This window comes from Akebia trifoliata, chromosome 1, assembly GCF_017979445.1.
Source record: "Akebia trifoliata isolate Shusen 1 chromosome 1, ASM1797944v1, whole genome shotgun sequence".
NCBI classification, from domain to species: Eukaryota; Viridiplantae; Streptophyta; class Magnoliopsida; order Ranunculales; family Lardizabalaceae; genus Akebia; species Akebia trifoliata.
Genome location: NC_141375.1, coordinates 35,491,749 through 35,509,600, shown reverse-complemented (window position 1 = coordinate 35,509,600; position 17,852 = coordinate 35,491,749). Strand labels below are relative to the sequence as shown.

Below are 17,852 nucleotides of genomic sequence, written 5' to 3'. Positions count from 1 at the left end.
AAAGTTTATAAAAGTAAAAAAAAATCAAAAAGACCAAAATGGCCCTGAGTTGGCTAACTTTGAGTTAATTATCTCATTGTATAATACTTATATTTTTAAGGCCTGGAGTACTAAAAAGTCAAGATATTGAAGTGAAAATATTTGAAAATCTAATAATCTAATCAAATTCAGGAAACTCGAATATTCCTAAGATTTTACAGCATAAGAATTGAATTATGGAGATTTCCTTTTAATGGGCTCATTCTTAGCACTGCTGGATAAATGACTAGTGATTTTTATGCTCGAAAAAAGTCAATCCAGGATGACTAATACTAGGAAGTTCAACAAGGGTAGTTTTGTAAATTGGAGTTACCCTCGATACAAGATTGATTGTTTTGTGAAGACTGATGATAAACTGCTGACGTAGTTGACGTAGCATACACACAGAACCATAGATCTTTTTTCCTTGGTATCACGAAGAAAAAATTCTCTGAAAATATTTATGATTCTGCACTCTGCCACATTAATGGTGTCAGTTTATCGCAACTCTTTTGTAAAATCTTGAATTGACTTTTTCGTGTGAGCAATTTTTTTATTTATATATATGACACCAAGTGATACAATTATTTATGATGCAAAAAATAATAATATTGTGATACATCAACTTATTATCTATGATCACAGTCAGACTAAATAATTAGATATCAATTTGTACCCATTTAATCAAAATTGGAACCAAAAACCCTCGATTTTAATCCTTTATTTTTATTAATAGTTGATTGCATTCAGGTCTAGAAAGAACCCAACCAACAAGAACCGAAACCAATTTGGTTTTACTTGGCAGCTACTCTTAGGTAACTAGAAGCACACGTCGGTTCTAAGTTGATTCCACATATACCAAGAACTGGAACCTAAATAAAATCCTGATTCCCATTCTTATTAATTACAATTCCTGGTATGGGATCCTTGGAAACCGACCCTACAATTATCGGATACCCACTAAAATAGACAATTACTTATTAATGTAACAATTGAACTTGTAATTCCTCAATTGAAAGTTAAGATCTAAAATGGTAGAAAATTATCATATGGATCATTTATTTGTTATTGAAATTGTATAAAATAAATGATGTTTATGTAGAGAAAAAGTGGGGAAAAAAAATTAAGTAAGTCTCATTTTCTTTATGTTTTAATTTAGTTCAAGAACATTTACTCCAAAATATTTCTCTAAGAGCATTAAACTAAACAACTAATTTAATTATAACTGCTATAAATAAAATAAACTTATAAATCTTTAAAATAACCACTCATAACCAGACCCAAAATTGCAGGGTCAGTTTTGGGTGTATTGGGTAATTGGATACCCATTGGCCACATGTCCACCTAATTATTAGACAAATGTCTTCTCTTCGGGATTCTTGTTTATCACCTAATTGGGTGAAAGCGTGACTTGATTTACATTACCTCCTTGTTGACCAATGCTATTAGACTCCACAAACCGCAACATAACCTTCTTTAATGCATCCTATTTCTTACTCATTTGTAATGTCCGTCTGTGGGGCCAATATAGATTACCCTTTGAAGACTTTTTATCAAATTATTGTCCATTGGAGTTATCGACATTTTTTTAAATGCAATTCATCTCTAATTTTATCTTTTCTCATCGTTTCACTTATCCATCTTAACATCCTCATCTTAGTTATACTCAATTTATTAACATTACATGATATTAATTAAAAAAAAATTGAAATGTCATATTAACAATTAATATTATTTATAAATCAACCTTGAAACAGTAAACATGATTAAAGCTAAATGAAGCAAACTAATTATAGCTTCAAATATAGCATTATTAGCCAAAGGTAGGAAACTATATATACATAAAGAAAACTTAAACTTTTAAAGAAATTAAAAATTAATTAATTTGTAGACTCAATCTTCAAGACTCTTTAAGGGCATCCAGGGTTTTGACCAGGTCCTCCAAAATAAAATTCAGGCTCGGCAAGAGGAGTTGATCTATAATTTTGCCCACTATAACATTCATACTCGTCTTCGTATGGGGAAATATACTCGGGAAATTTGAGGTACATTGACCAATCTCTGATTCGAATATGCCGAACGTAGCATGCATGCCCGTATAAGCTCGAAGCAAATTGTCCGCTGCCCATAGCTGTGGCTGTGTGTGGGGATTTTCCCCCAACCTTTGAGCTGTACACTTCACCTCCCCATTGCACTAATGTTGCACTTCGGCTTAATGTATAGAATATATTTGCTGGCCAGTAGCCTACCATTTGCTCTCCAAGTAGTAACCACCAATTTCCTGTGCCCGTATCCTGAAACACATGCGCGTACACTACTTAGTAGATGTTTTTAAAATGAGATACTTTTAACTCACAAAAAAGTCAATTCAAAATATCACAGAATCTTAGATGACTAATTGAATTGCAAGAAACCTAACATAAATTGAGTATGTCCTCAATAGACGTTGATTCGTGTGATTGGTCAATCCCCGATTGATTTTTCTGTGAGCAATGTTATTTTATTTTTTCGTTTTAAAACATGTTCTTACCTTACGGATGTAAACCTCTATATGATATTGAGTCCCCCATGGACTTGAAATAGGGTCAATACTGGCACCAAGTGCTATTTTTTCGCTAGTATGAACAAATCCAGGACATGTGAGGTCAAAGCAGCCTGTCTTCTGTGATGAATCGACCTAAATTCATAAGAAATTAATTATGAGATTAGCAAATGATTTGTAGGGCTCAATTTAAATGGGTCCAAACCATTATATTGACTGATCTGTTGGGTTCAATATAGTTGACTAAAAAACAACTTACAGTCCAATATCCAAAAAAACGCGTCCGTTTGTCACCGTAAACATAAGGATTTACCTGAATTTTTTCACAAAAAAATATGCATTAAGTTCCTATCAATTCTAATTCCAACCCTGAAATAGATATTATAGGAACACTTATCAAATTAACCAATTGTATATCAAATATTTAAAGTGCCCACTGATTGATTTTCAATCAAGTATCAAGGTACCCATAATGGAATGATTTGGTTCCTATTAGTTCCAATTTCAATACTCAGATAGGTGATATTGAAACTAGGTTAACGGGTACCCATTGATGCCTCAAATAATATCTAAATTACATGATTTTCAATACATAATTTCTTGGGAGAAGATATACCAATAAACCATTTACCAAAGTAGTGCATACTAACCACCCATCCGGACTCAACGCTTTCGAGATCATGATCACCATTTTTTAGCCATATTTGAGCACTAGAGTATTCATCCCACGATTCAACAGACGGATTCCAAACATTTATATCACCTTTTGCTCCTATGTAGTTGTACCCATTAGTAAGTATAAATGAAGCCTGATTCACAAAGCATGCGCAAAATTAACACAAATTAGGTCATATAGGACTTAAAATTATACAATTTAAGCATGCCTGTGTCATTCGTGTTGTCAACGAATAGGATTTAGATCGGATCAGAGTGGAATGGAGAAATAAGATTCAGTTTGCTGACATAAGATTTTGTAATGATGATGATTTGATTGGGTCCTTATCATATATTAGATCTCAACATTTAAATCCAAATCCAGCACGAAAGTAATTCCATTGGATCCATATCGAATGAAATAAATAACAAGATACATAAATTTTATATTTAAACAATATATAATATGCTTTGTATACTTTCTCATATGATACCCAATCAATTAAATGATTCATCTCGAATCAATCCAACAAAATATCAACCAAGTCCATATTAAATCCCAAATCCTTCATCCAAACCCTAAGTTATTTCGTTGACAGCCCTACATGTCATGTCCAAATCCATAAAAAGATAGATAATTTTGTAGGAGGAGGCATACCGAGCGATTTGCTTGCCAAAGGTAGTAGTTTCCCGTTCCATTAAGGTACACAGAGTGATTTGTGTACTTAGCGTCTTGATCTTCTGTTCCGTTAAGGGCATGAGCAATGTAGGGGTACTTTCTACCATAATTCTCGAGTGAAGTAGCCCTGAGCAGATCTTGCTTTCGGATTCTACGAATGGGGATCGTTCCTTTTGGGCAACTTCCACTTCTCTGCCACACCTGTGATTCTACCGATGTAGATGAGTTGTCGTTATGCATTGATATCGTCTCTGTATGATAATCAGTGGGTCTCATCTGCATCAACGTCAATATCAAGAGTCGTAGATAAGATATATTGTTATAAGATTTACGTAGATACGACATATCATATGTTCATAAAGATTAATATTTTTTGGCCTAGACTAATTTTCTACAATAACAATAATAACAACAAAGAAAAGATTGGAGAAATGTAAAACCTGGATGGTGTGATTCTTTAAAGCAGGATGATCGAAAGCAGGTTGCTTGTAAATGTCAACACAATCAATAATATCCCCATCTTTGCTCTGCGTAAGAACATATATATATAAGAAAATCTTTAACCACATTTAATAGATACAAAGCAAGGGATGAAGATAATCACTTGGTTGAACCAGTGAACGAACAAGTTGGGCTAGATTGACTAACTTGGTAAGATTTCTCACGTGGATTGCTCGATTTGCAATCCAACACCACAAGCATCTAGATTTTGTAGTAAAACTAGATTTTCAAAAATAAATCAGACAGGATGGCTCAATGGTAATTTCAGACCGATAAGCAGTTAATGCCTGTAGGTCGTAAGTTCGATACCCAATATGAGCATTAATTCCTCAGAGGTCACCCTCACTTACCTGATGTGTGGACGCCTTGCGACTAGATCTTGGATAAGATCGCTGTCTACAGGATATATACCTGGTTATGAAAAATATGAGTCATGCGGGGGTGACACAAAGGTGACAAAATGATGTGGTGTCGTGCACATTACCATAAATGCTTTTCCACAAGATACAAATAAAAAGCATATGCAGTTATGTGTGCGCCAACACATTATTTTTGTCACCTTTGTATCTCCATTTGTGTCATTCCAGTATTTTCCAATATATACATCTTAAAAAATAAATAGATAAACTTCTTTTTTGAACTTGATCCACGTTTTCCAAAAATTACCTTCTTTTTTATTAAAAAACTACCGTATTTCATAACTTTCTTACTTGATCAAACCTTACTTTATGAATCTGACTAACGTGACTAATTTAGTAAGATTTCAAATTTTGCTAAGAGTCTTTAGGCCCACATAATTTATCAAATTAGCAATTAAACACCAGACTTTTAGAGGACAAACTCAGATTGTAGTGTTGAAACATGATGGCTACGGAACTCCCAAATGTAAAAGTAAAATTCAACAGTGAAAATTATTTTTTTTTTTTCAATTTTTTTTTTTGAAAATTCTTAGAATTTTGTCCTTTATAACCTTATGGTATCAGATCATGTTTTTGGATGCGACAAATTAATGCGTTTATGATTCAATTCAAGGTATGTTAAGTAACAAATTAACAGCAGAAATTTGAATTTTATGACGTGGGTCCCACAGGGTTGGTAACAAACTTGATAAAGTGAGCTTTGGTGGATAACAAACTTCAAAGTAAGGTTCCAATGGAGTTGATAGAACTCCAAGGGAGTTTTTGTAATAAAATGCAACAGCTGGGTCTACTGGGCTCTCTTTTTTTAAATTACAACAATGTGTCACCCAATCATGTTTTTGAATATACATGTGTGATGGGACCTTATGATCTTCAAAACGTGTGTCCACTCCTCTAAGACGGTGATTTAGAAGTAACCCTTCAGATTTTGGTGAATATTTGACATGTATTTTTAGAAGTAACCCTTCAGATTTTGGTGAATATTTGACATGTATTTTTTGCTGACGATAAGCCATAGTGTAAAATAACGTAAGTGCCCTTGTATTCTACCTTTAGCCAAAAATCTTTGGCTCCCCACCCAAAAAAAAAAAAAAAAAAATCCATTATTTTCAAACTCCTAACGTAGAATAACCCCCTTTTTTTTCTCTCTCTCTAAGCATTCATGTTCCTCAGCTTTGAAGGTGAGAACATGTCAAGGTTGAACATGAGGATAAAATTGCTTCCCTACAGATTGAAGAAAATGGATTTTTACTTGAAAAAAACATTAGTTGAAGGGCATTTAGGTTATTTTATGTTAGTTGCAAACTAGTTGTTTTCAATAAATAAATAAATAAAACAAAAAACAAAAAAAAAGCTTACTTGAATGCTCTTGACTGAAGGCTTATTAAGCTGCTTTAACTTTCTATCAATTTCCAAACGTCTCTCTGTTTTCTTTCCATCACTCAAAACAACAAAAACCATTGCCAAGAAAAACATTTTCAATCTAAACCCATTATCACTAACCCTTTTCTCCATTTGACTTCTCTCTCTCTCTCTCTCTTAGTTCACCATTACAACTTGCATGCAAACAAGAATAAAGAGCAGCTCTAAGTAAAACTGCTTTTTTCCTTCAAATGGTGTCTATTTGTATCCTTAACTCTGGAAATTTATAAGTGATCCTCTCCTCTGACTTTAAAAATAATAAATACATCCTTATCAAAACAATTTTAGAAAGAAAAAAAATTATATATATGACTGATGTTTAAAATAGAATGACATGGAAACACATGCACACTCCTCAGAATTTATTTGACACTTTTAAGTTTATGGAAAGTTCAAAGTTTATAAAAGAAAAAAAAAATCAAAAAGACCAAAATGGCCCTGAGTTGGCTAACTATGAGTTAATTATCTCATTGCATGATACTTAAATTTTTAAGGCCTGGAGTGCTAAAAAGTCAAGATATTGAAGTGAAAATATTTGAAAATCTAATAATCTAGTCAAATTCAGGAAACTCGAATATTCGTAAGATTTTACAGCATAAGAATTGAATTATGGAGATTTCCTTTTAATGGGCTCATTCTTAGCATACTTGCGTGTAGATTACTTGATAAATGCCATTTTGCTAACAAAAAAGTCAATCCAAAATTTCATAAAATCTAGTCGTGGATGACTAATCGTACACGCAAGTTTCTGTGATTGGTTGGTTCGAAATCCTATGAAATCCCTGATTGACTTTTTTATGATCAAATTTTTTTTCATAAATATGCCACCCTAGTGATACAATTATCAAGAGTCTCAGATATTGATGTAGAAAAATAAGGTGTATTGTGATACATCAACTTATCATCTTCGATTATAGATAGATTAAATGATTAGGATTAGATATCAATGGATATAGAAAGAATCAAGCCAACTAGAACTGAAACCGATTTGGTTTTATCGGGCGATTACTCACAGATAACTCGAACCACATGTCCATGTAACTATTAGACAATTGCCTTCTCCTTGGGATCCATGTGTAGGTGAAAAATGAACTTATGCAAACATTGGTTGGATTGTCTGAAGCCTCAATTTGAGCCCAATTTGTTTCATTAAAAATACATGGACCAAGCTCAGCCAAGATTTTTCAAATTTGTTGTCCAAGGTTGGATTAGGCCCATTAGGTCTGAGTTAAACCTATCCATTTTCAACCTAATATATTGCAAATAATTGTAAAACCATCAAAATACATTTATAAAGGTTGGTAGTGAAATTATTTACAGGGTAGGCGGACTCTATTATAGATCAATTAAAGAAGAGCTCTGAGCCTCAGACAAAGGGGAAATTGTGAAGCTAAAGAGGGTTTTCAGCCTTTTAAGTGCAATAATAGTTCAAAAGTTCGGATTCGGTAATTAATTGGTGGAGCTTCAATTCAAATATAAATTCATGTAAGTTCTGCTAAAAATTTGGGAAAATTTCGGAGAATACACCAATGATATTTTGTGTTTCTTACGAAAACCCATAATGTTCAAACTCCCCACTAATTCTATTTTGTTTTTCAGATTTGAATGTTGAAGAAAATAAAATATCGAGATAATAGAATAAAAATATTATCATATATCACGATTAATTGATCAATTATTGATTAATTTGTTATTTTGTCAATTTAATTGATCTATCCCTTATTTAGAGGATTTTACGAATTTTTGAAACAATTTAAAATTAGGAGAATTTGGTGATTATGGGTGTAATAAATCTAAAATCAAATTTGTACAAAAACAAGGCAAATCAGATCCATTTTTAAAATGAAAAGAGATTGTGCAAGTTGAAAATTTTAAAAGAGTAATAAAAAGAAAAAATAATAATAAATAATAAATAGAGATACTAAAACTAGACATGAATATGCTTAAATTTACCTCAAGCACAACGTTAGATAGAAGTGAATGGAGGAGGACGATTCTTCTTGGGATAAGACTTTGAAAAAGATGATGGTGAGTATTATGTACCATGGCAGCCTAGCAACAAAAATGTAGCTAAGGCAAATCAGAATGTTTCATCAGACTCAAAGAATTATCATTTGGCAGACTGTTTGGATTCGAGATCGTCCATTCTATGATTTAGGCCTCACTAGGAGTGTCAATGAATTTGGATCAAACAAACTGTTTTGTTCCAATATGATAACTCCTGATTTAAGTTTTGGATTTGGGTTACGATAAGATCCTATTTGATAATTTCTTGGACTAATTTAGTATTAATCATATCCTATTCCAATAGGCATCCGATTGTGAAAGATATAAAATTTAGGCAGATTTGTCAAAACATGCACCGAAAATCAAATAATTTTCAAAACGGAGTACTTTTTTTTCGAAAAAAGCAAGTTATCTTTTTTTTAAATATTTTATTTTACCAAAACAGTACAAATGCTAAATTTCAAAATATTAGTACGGAAATATCCTTTATATATATATAAGTTTAGCGTTAATGAAATTCTTTTGACACTGTACAAAAATAAATTTTGATCTCATGCCAAAGAGATCTTGTTGATATTAAATATTTTTAAAAAAAGTTCAGTGTCAATGGGATTTTTTTGATATTGTATAAAAATAAATTATGATCTCATATTAAAAGTATCTTATTGATATTGAGTATTTTTTTTTTTTTAATTCTTTATCAATTGGATCCTTTTAACATTGTACAAAAATAAGGTTTGATCTCATGTGAAATGTAGTTTTTTTTTTTTTTTTAAATTTAATATTAACAAGATCATTTTGATATGAGATCATAATTTATTTGTATACAGTGTCAAAAAGATCCCATTGATATTAAATTTTTAAAATATATATATTTTCGGTACTAAATTTTTAAAATATATATATTCAATACTAAAATTTTGAAAATTACCGTTTGCACTGTTTGATAAAATAAAATACTTTCTAAAATGATAATTTACTGTATTTAGAAATAAGATATAGATTGCTCCATTTTGATATAAATTTTTTTGAAAATTACTACGTTTTGATAAATTTCTCTAAAACTTACATCATGTATTGTACTTAAATATCAATAAGCTTACCCAACTTCCCAAGTATACAGAAATCTAAAGGATTCGATTCTAACAAATGTTAGAAATCAAAAAAGTAAATAAATTTTTGGATAGAAAGAAATTGCAAAAGGTATCTTACTACCATTTTGAAACGATTGAAGATGTCCCGAATCCAACCCAAATCAGATTCATAGAAGAAATTGGCTCCAGCTCGACCTTATCAACTGGTCTTGTGGTCCTCGACCAGATTGATACCAACTGTTCTAGTGGTCCTCGAATGGATTATAGATTATAGATTATAGATTATAGATTCATGGCACGTATGGACATGTGTCGTGATCACAGCGAGCTATGGAATTCTAGGACATTCAGTACTTGTGGGAAATAATGTTGAGAAAGTGATGGTTCAGCGTGAAAGGGATAAGGGATTGGGAGAGATAAAGACAAACCCATGGGTTTGAGGGTTGTTGAGCTAAGACCATTGAATAAGACAAATTTTCTCTGTACACACCATGAACAATTAAACCTTCTTCTCCTCATCGACACAACGAAGAACGTCGCATTCTTTCCCAAGGATGACAGATCATGTTACACAGATGAAGCTGGACAGACAATGACTTGTTTGGATTTATAATCTTAACTAAAACTAACTATATCTACAACACAGCACTAACTTTCGTTTGTATGATTAATTTCCCTTGACAAATTATATTGCCACACCAACTTTTTATACACCACCACTTCATGAAATCACATCAAATATTATAGAGTAGAAATGCACTAGTTTTGAAATGAGAGAGAGAGAGAATCAAAGAACTTGGATAAGAAAAATGGAAGGGGTGCCATTATTAAAATATAGAATAATTATCACAATCGCAGACAACAAATTTAATTTCATTGTTGCATTGTTACAAGGAAAGTTGGTGTGGTAATATAAGTTCTGTTTAAACAATTGAGTTATTATCATGCAATTATAACTGTTGTATACTATGGTTTTGAATTAGAAAAAGGTTTTTTTAACTTAATATCAAACTTGGTTTCAATGGGCCTTTTTTTTTTTTTATCATCTTGAATGTTATCTACTAGTAGAAGTGGCCCCCACCTCCATAACCTGCCAACCATCACACCATTCCAACATGATAGGACCAATAGTTGGACAAACCAGAATCCAGATCCAAAATAATCGACCCGTCCTAAAATATCATGGGGTGATCCCACCTATTTATAATTAGTGGGGTTGGTATAAATGGTTTAGATTTGGACCTGCTTGGGTTGACAAAGTTGATCGAGATTTGATCTAGTTGACTTTGAAGCTGCCATGCTTCAAAATTATGGAGGAATCCACTTTTTTACGTGATATATGTCCATTTTATCAATAAAAAAATGACATGGGCGTCTCTACATTTATTAGAGATTACACCTTAATTTTTTAAATTAACAATTTATCCCTTGACTTTAGTCTTCTTTTTAAAGTCAATGGAAGGATAATCTCGATGTCCTCATTATCAACACCATTATTATTACCATCACCATTACCATCACCATCATATGACTGGAGTTTTTATTTTTGAATTTTTGAAATGAAACAGATAATAGACATATGAAGCATATGCCGCATATTTTCTATTTATCGAAATTTTGGCTGAATTTTATATCAGATTTTTGCAATCCAAAATCAAATAGAACTCGAATTTTTGCCTTTTTACCTTACTCCGAATTGCTAACAAGGCCTGACACCCAATTCGGCTCAAGAATTGGTCTTAGGAGACCGCTTTAACGGATCTATTCAACCCATGTAGATCATACCACTACCTAGATCCAATAAAAACCTGTGTCTTTACGAAGTAACAATCCGGTGCATCACGCTTACAACAAAGAAATTTACTCCTCTGGAGAAGGTTGACTAAAAATTTAAGGATAATTTTAACTAAGAGTTAGTTCAGTTTGAATGATGGAGTCAGTCCCATGTGCCTAACTTGAGCTCCCTTGTTTGATTTCTCACGTGGGAAAAGGACTACACATTAGGTGGGTCACCAATCACAACATGCCACGTACTAATGATTGCATTCAGTTCACGTGCGGGATGTGATAATATAACATATCGGCCTGAGGCTTACCTCACAATTGGGACCACGATAATATAGTGCGTCCGTCTCTCTCTCTCTCAGATCAGTTCCAAGTTTTAATGGATTGGGCGAACCGTTGGATCTCATCTTAAACCATTGGTTATGGATTCTGGTTCTGGGCCTATTGTCGGTTCTGGGCTTAATAATCATAAACCTATCAACTATGCAATTGTTTCCAGTCAAACCAATATCCGATCCGATATCCCATTATCTTTACTATCACTAGAGCTGTAAATGGATCGGATCAGACCTAAATCCCATCTACTTAAATCAGATAACTTCAGGTTTGGGTTTTGACAACGATTCGATCAGATAACCAATTTGATCAATTTTGAATCGACCATATCCCAATCCAAAAGATTTCAACTAGATAAAATGTAAGAAAGTATGTAAATTATATTGTATATTTTGTTTAAATATATGAAATTTATTTATATTTCCATTCAAAAAAAAACAAAAAACAAAAAAAGTTATTTATACTTTGTTTATCAAATAAGATTTGATCCGATTCAAGCCCTATCCAACAAGAGAGTCCAATCCGATTCTTATACGTAGATCCAAATCAACCCCAATCTGATTTGGACCTAATCCTTCAATAGCCTTAGAGAATTTGTAATGGCCTCTTTAAATACTCCTCTTACCTGTATTCGGTGAAAAAAAATCTCCTCTCAATGGCCTCCTCAAACCCTTCCCTATAGTAGTCTCTCTCATGTTCTATCCCAAGTTTGAATTTGATTTTGCACAAAATTTACAAGTCTTTTCAACTCTCAAATCTTATCATATTACCATCTTGTCACTCCACCTATTTACATTTATGTCACTTATCCTTCTATCAACATTGTTCATTAATAAATGATGGTATTACAAGTTTTTTCAAATCTTAATATATTATCATGTTGTCATTCCACCTTGTTGTAATTGAGCTAGTTACTGCTCTTCGTCGCTCATGCCTGAGTTCGAAGGGATGGTTGTCGCCCATTAACAGGTCTAAACCAAATTGTTATTAGAGTGCTTAGATTTTTCACTAATATATTTGTGTGCAACCATAAGTATTAATGAGCTACATTGTAGTAATAATCTTTTATTGTGAATGTCAAACCTATATAAAATGATAAAAACAGTAAAAATAAAATAATAGATACAATACAACAAGATTATGTGATTCCGCAATACTATTCAGATCAAGTCTGGAGATATCCATGCGGTATTTGACTTTGAAAATTTATAGAATTTGTTGCTCTATAAATCAAATTTAGCATTTGCTCAACATTAATTAGGTCACCCTAATCTGATCCAACAAGCTTTGTTAACTTTTCAAGTCTAGATCCATCCATTGAAATGCTATAGGGTCTAGATTCAATGAGACTATTATCCAGATTCTCTCTATCTCTCTCTCTCATCAATTGTGCAGGTTTGAATTCAAATGGGTAGATCTTAGCAAATCTCAGGGTTTAGTTATCCTTTATGCAAAGGTGGAGAAAAAAATTGAAGGAGTTGACAAAGGAGCAAATGTTATGGAAACCCATTCATTGAGCTGTATTGATGTGTTGCATGTGGGGTGGGGGTGGGGGTGGGGCTCACTACTCTCTCTCTCTCTCTCTCACATAACTATATAAATTTAATTTAAATTTTTTCTCATATAATAAAATATATATATTAAAAAAAAAACTTGGATGTACAAGACAAAGTCCTAGGAGCAACTTGCATGCTATCTTGGAGCCTTGCCGTCGGACTCTCTTGCCTGTTTGACAATCTTCTTGTAAATTCCAACCTCTTCTACAAGTTTATGTTCAAATTCTACCTGCAAATCTCTTACTGTTAATTAATTATACTCTCTTTTATTTCATCAATGCTAGCTAGATCTTGTCATTCCAGGAATTGGATTGCTCGCCACATGGCTCACTCTTTGCCCCCCCTCCCCAATCCATGAATATTATTAGCCCAATAGTTAGTAGACCCTCTAGTTTGATTCATGATTTATAACCATTAGATCCAAATATACTTATATATGCATGTTGATGTTGTAAGAAAACGAGAGGAAGACCCAAAAAAAAACTGAATTTAGGTAGCAAGATTATAAATGAACCCACTTGCACTGGTAGAATACATGTCTTTGGACACAATTACATGGATGAACATGATTCTTGTGATCATCCTAAAATTCTTGGGACGAGGCTTTGATGATGATTGTATAGGCAAAAATATACAACCAATCAAGATTGGACACATGTGACTTCGAGATCCATATTGAACAGGAGTAGGGATCGGAATTACTCATGATGTGCATGCAAAATAGTTAGTAACGTGAAAAGTGGTACCCCAGGATAAAAAATGGATGGGAGTTGGTTGAAATGCCTAGGATAGCTTGTCATAATGTGCCCATCTCCATTGTCGAGAGGGCATGAATATTCAGGTTTGATATAAAAATAATAATAATAATAATCATGGGACCTAAGATCAAGAGGAAGATTGTTATTTGGGAGATTCATATTTAACTGAGAATTTAATCAAACTATCGAAGTCTCTTTTGACAAATACTAATAATAATAATCATGGGACCTAAGATCAAGAGGAAGATTGTTATGTGGGAGATTCATATTTAACTGAGAATTTGATTAAATTATCGAAGTCTCTTTGACAAATACTACACCAATGGTCAAATGCAAAAAAGACTGTGAAGATCCAACACAAAACATTGGAGATCTCGAGGTGCAATGAAATTGAAAAACCACTCCACAATTATAGTGATGATGGTGTACCCACACACACAAGCTTCTTCATAAAAGCCCTTCTTGAAAAAATATACTCAAAAAGTACCAAAACCATAGTAATAGAAAGTATAATCATTATGGTTATGATCAAAACTATGATCAACTTCACTTTTTATAAAAATAGGTTGTAATTCTTAAAATACTCACTTTTACTGCAGTTTACAGAGCTAATGGAACTGCAGAAGCAACCAAAAAGAGTTGCAGAGCTTTTCCCCACTTAATATTGTTATTAATGAATAGTGTTCAAAAAATGTTTCTCAGAGATCTCATGCTCCCCATCTGCAAAAAACACTCCCACACATCCCACCAATCTGACCCAAAACCCTTATCTTTTTAAAACCCATTACTCCCCCCTTTACAAGTCTGTTACAACTATATATTATTTATTTATTTAGTCTCTCTTTTTTCTCATATTTAATTTACATGTTTAAGTAGTATAATTAGGAGATAGGACCATCTATTCTATTCTTTCTATTTATATAAGCATATCCTCCACCAAGCATGCCATACCGAATCAAGAATGGATCCTCCATGACATTTCAAGGTAGAATAAAAGCTTCTTCAACATTTTAATTCCATGAATGTTTCATACATCTTCCAGATAACCCATGTTTACTGTTCCGTTTTTGGGTGTATTGGGAGAGATATTAGGATTCTTTTCTGTTGTTTAGTTCATTTGTAGACAAAATTTGGTTGCAAAACTGACGTTATCCATGACTGTTTTACTCCTGATTACAGTTATTTTGAAATTGAATTATGACAGTTGTGGATGCAGGTACTGCATTATAGTGAAGGTTTTGTAAGCCATAAATCTGAAGTTCTATCCATTTCTGATTCTTCCATTTGAGGTTTCGACATTTGAAACTCATCGTTCGGATTTTCAGTGATCAAAAACAAGGTAGGTCTACCTAATTGAAGGGTTTTTTTTTGTCTTTGTTGGGCTACTGAACAATTCAACAATTTGTAATGATTCTTGAGATACCTTTATTTTTTTTTTGCCTGATTTTTCAGTTTTGGGTTTTGCAGATATCGATACAATTTTATTTCTTGATGGATAGTTTGGATTGGAACAACTCGTCAGTCGTACCGAATGAATCAATTGTTCACTCCGGCCTATTAAGCAATCCTAGACATGAAATGGGAGAAAATTCAATGGCTTCGAATGCCGATTGCAGCATTGTTGTTCGAAAGATGGATTTCTCTGAAGATTTATTCGACCTGAATCCTGAAATTGAAGGAGTTGGAACATACAACACTAGTTCGAATTCGGGTAGAGTGAATGAAATGTTTCAACCTTTATCTCCAGCTATGGTTTCAACAAATGTTTCTTCAAATTTGAATTTCATGGAGAGGAAAGACACCAAATCAGGATCCGAAATTACTTGGGGAGAAGCTCTAGTTGCTGAATTATGTTCTTCTCCTTTGATCAATAGGCCTTATATCATGAGCCCATTGAGTGGTCTAATGTTGGATTTCGACACTTCTGACCACCCACTTCACATCGAAGATGATAAGATCGGACTTTCCTCTGGCTCACTTGAATCCCTTGATTGTTTGTTGTCGACCACGAACAGCAACACCGATACATCAGTGGAAGATGATGGCATTTCCATGATATTTTCTGATAGAAAAAATTTATGGAATTTTAATTCTTCTTGTGCTATTTCATCAGGAGAATCAGAGAACAATGGGTTGAAAGAAGGCAACAAAATCAATGAAACAGTGTCACAAAGTTCTTCAAATCTATATTTCAATCATCCAAGATCTTCCAAGCGAAGCAAGGAGCAACAAGAGCTAAACTCAAGTTTGAATTATCAATATTTTCCATTAGATTCTTCGGATGTAGAAGGCAGTTTTCAGTTAATCTCCGAAAGTCCACCGAAACAAAAGAAACCAAGATCGGAGAAGTATCAAACGACGTCGAATATCAACTTTCAGCAGCCGAATTCATCGGTATCTTCTGTCGAAGAACCTGATACCGAAGCCATTGCACACATGAAGGAGATGATATATAGAGCTGCAGCTTTAAGGCCTGTGAATTTAGGGTTAGAGTTGGTGGAGAAGCCTAAGAGGAAGAATGTTAAAATATCAAGTGATCCACAAACTGTGGCTGCAAGGCAAAGGAGAGAGAGAATAAGTGAGAGAATTAGGGTTTTGCAAAGGATGGTCCCTGGTGGTAGCAAGATGGATACTGCATCAATGCTTGATGAAGCTGCAAATTATCTCAAGTTTCTAAGATCACAAATCCAAGCCCTAGAAACTATTGGTCAAAAGTTTGATTCTATGAGTTGCACCTCTACCAACCTTAACTTTCCATCACCACCATTCATCCAAAACTTTCCCATGCAAACCTTTTTCCAGTTCCCAAAACCTTAATCCAACACCCCAAGAGTTGATGAAAAAGATGAGCCATGAAAGTACCAAGGGTTTTGATTTGTCTCCCTCATTAATGTAGGATATTGGATATGCCTCCAAAATTTCAAAATTATTGTATTATCCTCCTTGAGGCTTTGACTTTCTATAAATTAAAGTTCTGCCATTAGAGATGAAATTAACGCATTTGTATTTTTATTGATTATTCCAAACACCATTTCTCATCATTTTATCTCTCTAAGTGTTTATTTGACATTAAAGATCAGAATTGCAAAATTCAAAACAGTCAAGGGAGGAAAATCTATTTTTCTTGAATCTAGGGAGGCATCTCTAATATATCACATAATTATGGAGGTAAAAATATCATTCCTTTCATCACAGATAATGAGAACCCAAGATCCATTATCATATTCATCATCATTGTATCACCCATGACCAAAATCTAATCCTATCCAAAAAAATTGAACCCTAATTCCAATACCCATATCTTTAATCTTCATCTTTCCTTTTTTTTTTATCTGATCTTAGAATTTAAAAATCTCACTACACCTAGGAACCACCACACCATCTCTGATCATAACCACATGATAACACCCACAACCCAAGACCACACACTAACCCAAAAAAAGAAAGGTAGCAAAAACTTTTTCAAGCATAAAGCTTTAACAATTATAACACCTATGATTGAGATTAAGGGTTAGAAAGTGGGCCACCACCTTCTCTTGTTTATGCTTTCTTTTTAATGCAGTTTTTTTTAGCTAACCAATGCAAGAGACATTCTCTTAGGGCCTGTGAACCCTAGTCAGTGGGACTGTCTCCTTTATTCAAGCCAAAGCGTGCCCTTGAAATCCGCTCCAACCTTAGTGCTTGGCCTGTGTTACCATTCTTTTCTTTTTCACTGTTGGGCTTATTATTAACCATTTATAACCTTATAAACCCTATAATCATATTTGTGAACTCGTAGTTTTTGTTGTTGTTGATGATGACGACATGGGTTGGTTTTGAATTTGAGTTTCTTTGTTGTATTGTTTTGTCTTTAAGGACGAAAATGTGGGTTTGATTGGTGGGGATCACTTACTAAAATTAGAAATTCTGTTATGAAGAGACCCCAGATCTCTGGTTTGGCATTATTGCAATATTTCCTACACTATTATCTTTGTTTTTTAATTTTTTGTTTCCAAGTTGACAATATTTTTAATTTTAAGATCTCAAGCAACAAATATGGCATGTGGAAATCTTCGGAGACTCATTATTAGTTAGCTTTCAC

The 17,852-nt window shown here is 33.3% G+C and overlaps 2 protein-coding genes and 1 long non-coding RNA gene across 3 annotated transcripts; 2 read left to right on the top strand and 1 right to left on the bottom strand.

Annotated features, from left to right (window-relative positions):
• Nucleotides 1–1,751: 1,751 nt before the first annotated feature.
• Nucleotides 1,752–6,512, bottom strand: LOC147412141 (protein neprosin-like). Its single transcript, XM_086459107.1, has 7 exons — nucleotides 6,173–6,512; nucleotides 4,334–4,420; nucleotides 3,873–4,169; nucleotides 3,211–3,369; nucleotides 2,820–2,873; nucleotides 2,549–2,695; nucleotides 1,752–2,312 (listed from the first exon to the last, which is right to left on the bottom strand). Exons 1-7 carry the CDS (start codon nucleotides 6,326–6,328, stop codon nucleotides 1,929–1,931), a joined length of 1,284 nt encoding a protein of 427 aa, XP_086315233.1. The 5' UTR covers nucleotides 6,329–6,512; the 3' UTR covers nucleotides 1,752–1,928.
• An 8,024-nt stretch (nucleotides 6,513–14,536) lies between these two features.
• On the top strand, nucleotides 14,537–15,376 carry LOC147412140 (uncharacterized). Its single transcript, XR_015182952.1, has 3 exons — nucleotides 14,537–14,756; nucleotides 14,988–15,110; nucleotides 15,239–15,376. It is a non-coding gene; the product is annotated as an uncharacterized LOC147412140 (long non-coding RNA).
• Nucleotides 15,377–15,491: 115 nt separating this feature from the next.
• On the top strand, nucleotides 15,492–16,875 carry LOC147412139 (basic helix-loop-helix (bHLH) DNA-binding superfamily protein). The gene has a single exon (XM_086459020.1). It carries the CDS (start codon nucleotides 15,497–15,499, stop codon nucleotides 16,586–16,588), a length of 1,092 nt encoding a protein of 363 aa, XP_086315146.1. The 5' UTR covers nucleotides 15,492–15,496; the 3' UTR covers nucleotides 16,589–16,875.
• Nucleotides 16,876–17,852: the final 977 nt, after the last annotated feature.

Bases quoted from the DNA above. Each gene is read 5' to 3' on its own strand.
- LOC147412139 (XM_086459020.1), top strand. From the start codon at position 15,497: ATGTTTCAACCTTTATCTCCAGCTATGGTTTCAACAAATGTTTCTTCA.
- LOC147412141 (XM_086459107.1), bottom strand. From the start codon at position 6,328: ATGGAGAAAAGGGTTAGTGATAATGGGTTTAGATTGAAAATGTTTTTC. The intron at 2,696-2,819 runs GTAAGTTGTTTT...TTATGAATTTAG, and splicing joins GTTTTTTTGGATATTGGACT to GTCGATTCATCACAGAAGAC. The intron at 2,313-2,548 runs GTAAGAACATGT...CATGTGTTTCAG, and splicing joins TAGAGGTTTACATCCGTAAG to GATACGGGCACAGGAAATTG.